Source organism: Austrofundulus limnaeus, unplaced genomic scaffold (genome assembly GCF_001266775.1).
Source record: "Austrofundulus limnaeus strain Quisiro unplaced genomic scaffold, Austrofundulus_limnaeus-1.0 Scaffold1541, whole genome shotgun sequence".
NCBI classification, from domain to species: Eukaryota; Metazoa; Chordata; class Actinopteri; order Cyprinodontiformes; family Rivulidae; genus Austrofundulus; species Austrofundulus limnaeus.
In genome coordinates this window covers 38,297-48,796 of record NW_013953943.1, presented here as the reverse complement: position 1 = coordinate 48,796, position 10,500 = coordinate 38,297, and the positions used below count along the sequence as shown (strand labels likewise).

General features: G+C 41.0%; 1 protein-coding gene across 1 annotated transcript; it reads right to left on the bottom strand.

Annotated features, from left to right (window-relative positions):
- Positions 1-458: 458 nt before the first annotated feature.
- sap30l (sap30-like) lies at positions 459-5,820 on the bottom strand. Its single transcript, XM_014032786.1, has 4 exons — positions 5,084-5,820; positions 4,027-4,149; positions 2,206-2,304; positions 459-1,649 (listed from the first exon to the last, which is right to left on the bottom strand). Exons 1-4 carry the CDS (start codon positions 5,267-5,269, stop codon positions 1,521-1,523), a joined length of 537 nt encoding a protein of 178 aa, XP_013888240.1. The 5' UTR covers positions 5,270-5,820; the 3' UTR covers positions 459-1,520.
- Positions 5,821-10,500: the final 4,680 nt, after the last annotated feature.

The window sequence follows — 10,500 nt, the reverse complement described above, 5'->3', positions numbered from 1 at the left end:
ATAACATTCTGCTTGTCTGACTGAAACAGCAAACACTAAATAAAATTAATTTAATGTCTTTTTTAAGAAAATGTTGAGTTTTAAACCTAAAATCTTACATAAAATCTCATTTTTACTTTAAGATTTTAATTCTGCAGGTGACCATTTTAATTTAAGCAACAAAAACTGATAATTTATTATCAGTTTTACACGTTTTGTCCTGATTTTGTGACTGAAAGTTTAAAACACAAATACTTTTAAACATACTTAATTTATTGATTCAAATTTGGTTCAATCATTTGTAAATAACGAGTTTACTTAAATATAATTTAAAGTGTTTAAACTTGGGAGGAAGCAGCAGAATCCTGATCTAATCCAATCTTTTCTTTAAGCAGAACAGCGACCCCTGCTGGTGGGTCGTTGGAACTGAAACTGAACTTTATTTTGAAATTCAGGAACAAAGCCAGAGCAGGAGGTGGTTCTTCCTGTACAATACATTTATTAATATTAATAAGAGCAGGTCGCAGCCGGACTTAAATATGATTTGTTTTTTTCTAACAACAGTTAGGATAATGAGACGTGTTAATGAGGACGGTGTTTTCTACACGACACTAAAACAGAAACACAGCAGGAGGAAGAGGAGGAGCTTCTGAAGACGAAGGTGAGACTTCAGCCCTGCTCAGATCATCAGTAGATCCACAGCACAAAGGATTTAGAAAAATAAGATTTCCTCTGCTTCAAACCTCAGGCCAATCTGTTGAGTTCAGTTCAATTTTTGAGTCCTCTGAACTCGTTTTTATACAAAAAATGCTTTTTTTTAAATAAATGTTTGCATTTATAAGTAATATTTTCATGTGATAAATGCTTCTGCTGAAGATAAAAAAAAAATGTTTGGTTGAGACTCAGAACCAGTGCTTTAAAATGTTCAAATCCAGCCAATTCCTCACACAACTCAGAATTCATAAAATAAAAAATAAASGATAAATATCCAGACAGATGACTTTACACACGATGGAGAAAGAAAAGAAAGAGAGGAAGTGAAATGACAGACATGAGTGTTTATGTGAAGGAACCAGCAGGAAGGAGTTTACAGCTGAGCCACTTTCAGCTTTAATTCAACAGAACTCATGAGGATCTGCAGCTCAGACAGCTCCGAGTAAAGATGGAGGAGCTTCTTCTTCTTCTTCTTCTTCTTCAACAATCTGTTTATAAAAACTCTAATTTGGCACAAACCTCCCTCCTCCTGGATCCGTTAACAGTCTGTTTACCAAAATAAAAACAAACAAACATGTTGTTGTCACTCTTAAGGCAGCTGTTTTCTACGTTGCATTTAATGGAGTCGTTTCAGAACAGGAAGTGGGTTTCTGTGGACCGGTACAACACAGAGTTCTGGTCCTGGACAGTGTTTCTGGACCTGGTTCTGGAGGAACTGCTCATCCCGCCTCGGGTTCTGTTTAATGTCCTCRGAGGACAGAGGGTTCTGGTCCGACGGGGGGTGGGGTGGGTCAGATGAGTTCTGCTGTGGTTCTGAGGGGGAACTTTTAGTCCAGCGGCTTGGCTCCGTCTCCCTTCTGGTCCAGGCGGCTCTTGCTGCTCTTCACCATGTAGATGAAGTAGGTGAGCGTCTCCTTCTCGTTCACCGGGATGTTCCGGAAGTGACGACTCACCGTCTGAACGCACACAAACACACAACACGTGTTTCACACTGAACCAGTTCTCCTGACCCCCCAGAGTCCAGGTCTGAGCTAAACCTTTATTCCAGCCCTGCAGGAAGTTCTGACTGTAACTAATCACACATTTTATCACCTGTTCAGCTTTACTTCCAGAAACCTGAGCTGGCCCCGCCTACAAGATGAAAACCCACCTGACTCCAGAAACAATCAGTGTGATCATCTAACAGGGTCCTGATCTGGGAGGGGGGGCTTTCTGAGCCTGCTTTTACTGCATACACTTAAGCCCCGCCTCCAGCACGAGGAGGAGGAGCCATTAAGCCCCGCCTCCAGCATGAGGAGGAGGAGCCATTAAGCCCCGCCTCCAGCACGAGGAGGAGGAGCCATTAAGCCCCGCCTCCAGCATGAGGAGGAGGAGCCATTAAGCCCCGCCTCCAGCACGAGGAGGAGGAGCCATTAAGCCCCGCCTCCAACACGAGGAGGAGGAGCCATTAAGCCCCGCCTCCAGCACGAGGAGGAGGAGCCATGTCTCCAGAGTGAAGCAGAAAACTGTTACCTCTGCCAGCTGGGCCTTGTTGAGTCCGGGTCGGGTCTGCAGCTTGTAGTGTCTCTTGTAGCGTCTCAGAGTGTTCACCTGCAGCTGGAACAGATCCACCTGGAGACAGAGACCCAGTGAGACCAGAACCTGTCTGAGTCCAGTGAGACCAGAACCTGTCTGAGTCCAGTGAGACCAGAACCTGTCTGTCTTTAGTCTCAACACTTTTTGTATTTCAGTTATTTATACTTTATTTACTCTTTGCCGGTGAAAATGAAGAGTTCTCAACTAGGGCTGCAACGATTAATCAATGACTAATTTAATAATCGATTAATCGTTTCCTTTTTTTGTTCTTTTCTTTGTTTTTCTCTCCAAACTGCTTTGACACCTTCCACTGCCACGTCTGCCTTTCTGTCCTTGACACACATGCACAGTAGTGGTAACTGGGGTAGGCCGTGGACGTCACAAGACATTATACAGACAGGCTCTGGTATCATGGCTACCTGACAACAGAGCTCAAAGTGTGGCATCATTTGAAGAAAATGAAAGAGAAACCTGTGTAATATCTGCAGAGCAGAACTTACCTTCCACAGCWATTATTTTTAGTTAGCATATAGCTAAAATCTAACCATGCTTATATAATAGCAGCTGCATTCTGACGTGATCAGCTCTATGTTTTATATTCAATTAACGTTTGATCTGATTAGTCGACTAATTGAAAAAATAATCAGTGATTAATCGATTATAAAAAGAATCGTTAGTGGCAGCACTATTCTCAACATCCTTCTGAATGTTTCTKAATCTTTACGGCACTTTTTGTTCATTTTCTTCTGCTTCTGCTCTTTTTACCTTCCTTGTGATCATTTTAGCTTTTTTTCAGCTATAATTCTGCTTCTTTCTACATCTTACAGAAGGTTTCTGATTTCCCTTTGGGATCACTAAAGTATTTTTGAATTTCTGCTATTTTCAGCTATTTACTGCGACAATTTTAGCTAATGTTCAACTGTTATTAGATCTTTGTTAAATGTATTTATTTATTTATTTTGGATGTTTTTATTACCTATGTGTATATTTGTTTATTATCTGGTGGAAACACAGATGTCAATGAAATGACTCCATCGCTAAATAAGGTGCAATTTATCAAATGTTTATAGGATGTTCAGTGACATAACTTTTTAATTATGTGTTTAGAGAGTGGGGTGTTTATGTATTTTTTTTTTTAGTTGCAAAATGTTTTATTTTTCTCCTTGTTATTTTCCCTTATAAATCTTCCTGTTGGATGTTTTGTTTTTATTAAATTGAGGAACTACAGATGTAATCAATGCATCGAATGTTTTTATGTTTATGTTTTAATTGCACACTGTCCTGATTAAATAAATACAATTCAAATTCAACCGAATTAGCTTTTTAAAGCTAAATACACATTTTAGCAGTTTTACTGCAAATTTATATTGTTTTAGCTATTTTCCAACAACTGATCATGTTTTTGTACTTTTCTTTCTAATAATTAGACWTTTTTTATAGTCTTTCACAACCTGGGTGCTAAGTTCATTTTGTGTCAGCGACTATTTAAGGTATAAATCTGCTTTTTCCGCTAACTGGAGCTTTTTATTCCTCTTTCACATTTCAAACAGTAATAAGCAGCATTTTCACAGGAAATATAATTTCTGTAGTTTGTWTTATTTTATTGATGTTTATTCATATTGTAATGCCTGGAGCCTGAATGGAATAAACAAAACCACCTTTTTAAATCCGTAAACACGTCTTAAAGAAACTGATGTGATATAAACGCAGTAAAGTGAGTGGACTTCAGTGTTTGTTTGTTATAATAAATGTCGTCACCTCAGGCACCTCCACATCATGATCTGGAGATTCTCCTCCATCGTCGCTGGTCTTCCTCTTCCTCTTGTTCCGGACGCTCTGGATGAAGTTCTTGTGGAAGTCACAGATGTAGAGATGCCTCACCTTTAAGGACAAAAGACAAAACGCAGTGAGACGTGTCTCTCCAGTTCAGCTGCATCACAGGAAGGGGAGGAGTCTAACTTTCACCGCACAGGTCACATGACTCCCAGCATCCCTGTCCCACACCAACCATGTGGACCGGCTCAGAGTCAACACCAGCCTGGTTCCTGCAGACTCTGATGTGTTGGAGACACCTGAGGGACTTTATCTTGATAATAGTGGGCTGTTGTAAAGGCCTCTCTTAATCTAAAGCAGAGGTTCTCAAACTGGGGTCCTAGGACCCCCAGCTGTCTGTGAGCTGTAACTTTAGGGCCGTAAAAATAAAATAGGATACTTTAAAAATACATAATTCTCATGGTATTTAGGGGGTAAAACGGCAGTAAATTATTTTTAATCAGGATTAGGTTTTGGAGGAAGTTCCTAAAAGGGGTTCCCAATAAGTTTGAGAGGCTCTGACCTAAAGAGTTTTAATAAGTAAAGGTAAAATAACATTTTTAATAAACTACAAGTTTATATAAAAGTTATTTAAATACACAATTTAACCTGTTTTCCTTGTAAAATCTGCACAGAGCAGCTTTTGAACAGGACACAGAACGTGAGGTCACAGATTTTTGTAAAACACCGAGTTGGAGTCAAAATTCAGGCTGAAGCTTGAACATCTTTAAGTTCTGACTTTCCTAAACAAACTGTTTATTAATAATAAAGAGATTAAAAACATTCCCCCCCCCCTCAGAGCCAGCGGCAGGGTGGAGGGAGTGGGTTAATGTGGGTCAACACGTTGAGCTGTCAGATTAAACAGAGCGCCAACACACAGGGGTCACCAAATGCAGCTGAACACCGGCACCAAACAGCCTCTTTTCTTTTGGATTTCACGCCACTAATGACAGAGTCTAACCCGGCCGGAACCTGCYACAGGTCGGAACAAAGAGGTTCTTACGCTCTTGTCGATGTCCAGCTTGAGTTTCTTCTGGGAGATGCTCTTCTGGATCCTCTTACTGAAGGAGGCGTTTCCGGCCGAGCGGCCGCAGCGCTCCCCGTCCTCGATCAGGCAGCAGCTCTGCCCGTAGAACGGTGGAGCCGGCGGCCCGTCGTGGCTGTCCTCCTCGGTGCTGAACCCATTCATCCTGCACGGCCGGGGCGCTGGATCGGTCCGAGCAGCAGCGGATCTCAAACGGGAACTTTTTATTTATTTAAATAAAACACGGAGCCTCCACCTCACGCGTCGCCCTGCTTTTCTTCGACCCGGCCGGCAACGTTAGCAGCCGGACAGCTAACTCGGCTAACCTGCTGCTCCTGGAGCTAACAGCCCTCCGCTTTCTGTTTACAACCAACTAAAAACGGGACGTCCGCGGATTAAAAACATCCCGGTGGTCGGAAACACAACGCTACCGCTGGTTATGTGCGGTGTTGGCCGGGGAGAAGGTGGCCGAGCGGCCGCCGAGGGAGGAGGAGGAGGCGGCTGGATTCCTTCGCTGAGACCTCCGCGCTCCGTCCCGGTAACCTCCGACTACTTCGCCGCCGGCGACGTCAATCTTTTCGGTTCGGGTTTAAAAACGAAGCAGCAATGGACCGCTTCGTTCGGTGCAACTTCAACAAAACGTAGCAGTTTGCACCGACACAGCCGCGGAAACCTTCCCGAAACGCTCCTACAATAGAACATGCTCAGAGAGTGTGGCGGAAGTTCCTGATCCGGCCTGTGATTGGCCGATTTCTGACAAAGGCGGGGATTAACGCGTTGATCTACGTTTTTATTGGCCGATTAAAGCTTCAATCTTCCCGTCGCTTCCTCTACGCTTTCTGCCATGAAAAAGGCGTTGAAGGTGGCGTTGTAAACAGACGAACTGCGCAGTTCATCAGGAAAACAAAACTTCATTTTGTAAATGGAATCAGACAACTTCTGCACCTCAAGCGTTTTTGTGTAATTTAAAAAGTGTAAATAAAACAATGAAGTTTGGTGAGGCAGAATCCGACTATCATGAGCCGCGTTATTTCAGTCCGCATGGCGTTTGGATTAATATTCGAATATGTGCAAAACRTGCTGTTTGTATGGTTGCACATTATACAACAAATGACTCAGTTTTATATAATAGTTATATGGTGAGGTATAAGAAAGTTATGCATTTTGGATGATATAATAATAATAATAATAATAATAATAATAATAATACAAAAAAGATAAACAAATAAAGGTTTGACCAGACAGAATTGATGATACTAAAACACTACACATGTTGTAATGATTGTTTTAGTGCTTTATGTTTAACATGGTTACAGTGTAAAAGCCGCCTTGTTTTCTGTCAACAAACAGGCTCTGATGTGAAAACACGRACAGTTCCCACAGCAGCCACCAGAGGGCGACACAAGCCCACACCTGAGTCCATTAACAGGACAGACATTCCTTCACCTGCTGCTGAATGTTAAACCAACAGGCTGATCATGTTGTCTTTTACTTTATTCTATTTTTATTAAAATCACTTCCTTTCATGTTCTTTAACTGAACCATTTAACAATTATTATTTAAATTGACATTTGACCTCTCCATTTATGCTGATATATTACATATATTTAGGCAGAGTTGTAAAGTAACTAAGTACAAATACTTTGTTACTGTACTTAAAGTAGAAATCTTGGTTATCTGTACTTTGCTTGAGTAATTATTTTTCAGCATACTTTTTACTTTTACTTATATTTTTACACATTTATCTGTATTTTCTACTCACTACATTTTTTAAAAAGGTAAGAAGTAGAAAGTTGTTACTCCTGTTTTATTCTGAGTTGTTACTTAAAAAATCCTCTCCTGATAAACTGTGTCTCCTATAGAGTGAATTTAATTGTGTTTGGATGAGAAGTATAAATATATACCATTCTGACACACTATTAGCTTGTACACAACCCATCACAGCTGCACGCTGTTAGAAAATATAGTTTTTGGAGAAGTCACCTCCCAATAAATGTCATTTTGGAAAATCTAACTGCTCACTTTTACTCAGTACTTTTACTTTTAATACTTAAGTAGATTTTGTGTCAGAGATTTACTTTTGATACTTAAGTACAAAAAATATCAGATACTTTAAGACTTTTACCCAGTACTTTTACTTTTAATACTTAAGTAGATTTTGTGTCAGAGATTTACTTTTGATACTTAAGTACAAAAAATATCAGATACTTTAAGACTTTTACTCAAGTAATATTTTTAGAGAAGACTTGAACTTTTACCAAAGTATTTTTTTGATAAGTTACTTGTACTTTTACTCAAGTATCACTTTGAGGTACTTTATACAACACTGTATTTAGGACTGATGTGGATTWTKTTTGATAATTTACAGACAAAAAAGTATTGCACTTCTGAAAATAAAATACAATTTCTTAATTTAAACATTTGCTTTGTTCCTGGAGGTTTGCAAATACCTAAAATCTGTTTTTAATATTTATTTTACACAACTTTATACCAACTGGTGTTTTTTTTATTGTTTGACGTCTGCTTTGAATGTAAAACTTTAGTTATTTGACCATAAACGAGCTATTAGAAATAAAATTAGCTCTGAGACCAAAATAAAAAGACAAAACCCCGATGGTCTAACTGGTCCAGGACAGTGGAGGTTAAAATCAGCAAACAGCCTGTGTGATTGTTAAGAGTGTTCTGTTGTAATCTTTGCTGTCAGGTCCAGTTGGAGCTGAAAGAGGAGGAGGAGAYCTCACAGAGAAAGAGAAGAATGAATAAGCTCACACCATGTAAGGAGTAATAAAGGGGCAAAAACAATTGGATCCCTTCCCTCAGAAATGCCCCTGAGCCCAATAATGGATATCTGTGATAACACAAGGCTGTGGGAATTTAATATCCTGCTGTCTCTCATTGAGCGGAGGGGAATGCTGATTGGGTTCTGACTGATTGACTTTAAAAATGGCCGACTATGGAGCGCAGGACCATTAACAGGTTTCTCACTTTGCAATTTAGAGTTTTATATCATGGCAGAAAAGGCCTTTAAGAGGCTATAACGTGTAAAGTGTCTCCGGGTGCGTTCAGACAATCTGAGCGTGCCCAGGAGAGCGGAGGGGGAAATGGGCCGTGCTGAGGAGACACATTCATCCGTGAGTAAATCACTGCCGCCRAACGCTGCCGCCACTTCCTGTGCTGATGGATGAAATGATTTAAACGTTAACGTTTTGTAAAAGACTGTTTTAAAACAATCCATCTTTCACATCGTTCCGGTCGTAAAAGGATCGTCTGGGACGGCGACGAGCCCAAATAATTATTTTAAAGAGGAAGAGGTGATGGTGGTCTGAGTGGTCTGGATTCCATCGACTTTAACAAAACAAAATGAGTCCTGTTCATTAATCACACACTGCCACCAACAACCGCTGATTAAACCATTCTGGACCAGTTCATTTAGAAACACTCAGGGTTAGAGACAGGGGGAGGAGCTTATAGTCGCTGCTCCTCTGCATAGAAGGGAGTCAGCTGAGGTGGTTCATCTGATGAGGACGCCTCCAGATGGAGGTTTTCTGGGGAGAACTCTTTGGAGGGGTCATCAGTCCTCTGTGGTCTGGGCCGTGGGGWTCCCCATGAGGAGCTGAAGGGGGTCTCTGTGGATCTGGAGGATCTGCTGCTTCCATGACCCGACCACGAAGAAGCAAAACAAGATGGAGTTTACACAAACAGCAASAAGGCTGACCAAAGTGCTGCACAATAAACCAAACAGGACRAAGGATCAGTGTGGGACAAAGTACCACAAAAGTACAAGTATCTTACCAAAAAATGACTTTAGTCAAAGTTAAAGGATATTTAGTTTTGAGCTAAATGTTTAGGTTGCAACTTAAATATTTAGTTTATAAACTATGACATTTATAAATGTATGAATCATATGGTGAAAACTGATTGAAAAATAAATCTGTTCATTTTTTCTTATAAGACTAAATAAAACAAAAATATTGGTGGTAATTTTTGACTGTGTAACTTTATAAATGGCTCCACATATTTCAGGAGATGTAAAAACATAAAGAGCATTTTTAATGAAAAACAAGTGAACTGTCCTCACTGATCCTTTATTTGTGAGAAATAAAACCTCAACACACACACATGATTAAAAAGGTTATGGAATTAATAATCAGACACAAAAATGTTTTGGGGATTATTCTTGGTTTCTGACACTGCCGGGTCAAACTGGTGCTGTTCCTCAGACACCAGCAGAACAGGAAGTGGTGAGTTTCTGAAGGATGAAACCAAAACCACTCAGGAGAGATTTTAATTTGAGTAAAAACAAAGTGGTGTTCAGGTTCAGGGTCGCTCAAACACTTATGTTTCTGAAAACCTCTGAACGTGCACACCAGCCTGAACAATAAGCACCAGTTGTTAGACAGCCCCCAGGCTGCTAAAGACACTGAAATGTACCCCGGCACAGCCTGTCCCKCACACTCGGTGCTGTTTCTGCCCTCTTCAGCAGATCTGACAGAGAACTTTGTGAGGAGAGTCTCTGAGAGGAACCTGCTCCTCCGCTGGACTCGGTGTGACTGCAGCCAATTATCCCGCCTGTCACCTCCAGGAGCAGGAAATATCCAGCACCTTATCCTGCTCTGACAGCCGTAAGAACGGGAACGGACGAGGAGGTGACTATTTCCTGGTGGGGATCTGACAAACTGTCTCAGGAACATGACACAGGTCTTTACGGGAGGAAATAAAACACAAGCTGATGYGCTGCAGCTGAGAGTCAGCACAACCTCCACAACAATCACTGACAGGACCGGAGCTGAGTCTCAGGCTGTCTCATCAGGACAGTTCAGGACAGAGACTGTGGGACAACAAACATTTTGATGAATTCCTCCTCGTCTGTYGTTCTGAATCAGATAGTTTTCATCAGATCAACCTGACGTCACATTTCCTCATATTGTCTCTGGTCTGGGAAGGCCTGGGGTCCAACAGGAGGTCCTGGACAGGGTCTCTGAGGAGAGAAAGACTTGGGTTTCTTCCTGGACCTGAAGCCTCCAGAAGATGAAGATGCTGCAGAAACCTGAAACATCTGTTAGGATCAACATCAGTCAGTTTGAGCCCCTTATGGTTTTCCTACAGTTTATTATTATTATTATTATTATTATTATTATCATCATCAGTGATTTTTGGTCAACTGTAGCACAGAAACAGCTGCACCGATCAACATGAAATCGATCAGGACTGTGGATGAGTCGGACCCACACTGGTCCTGTGAGGACAGGCTGGCAGAGTGACCCAGGGCAAAAATGTAACAAAAAGGTTCATTAAAGAGCAAAAAGAGGCCTGAAGGCAGCAAAAACCTACAGAAAAACTCTTCTCAGGAGGAACAGACAGGACACCAATTCAATTCAATTCAATTAAAAGAAAAT

Bases quoted from the DNA above. Each gene is read 5' to 3' on its own strand.
- sap30l (XM_014032786.1), bottom strand. From the start codon at position 5,269: ATGAATGGGTTCAGCACCGAGGAGGACAGCCACGACGGGCCGCCGGCT. The intron at 4,150-5,083 runs GTAAGAACCTCT...TTGTCCTTAAAG, and splicing joins AGCTGGACATCGACAAGAGC to GTGAGGCATCTCTACATCTG. The intron at 2,305-4,026 runs GTGACGACATTT...CTCTGTCTCCAG, and splicing joins ATGATGTGGAGGTGCCTGAG to GTGGATCTGTTCCAGCTGCA.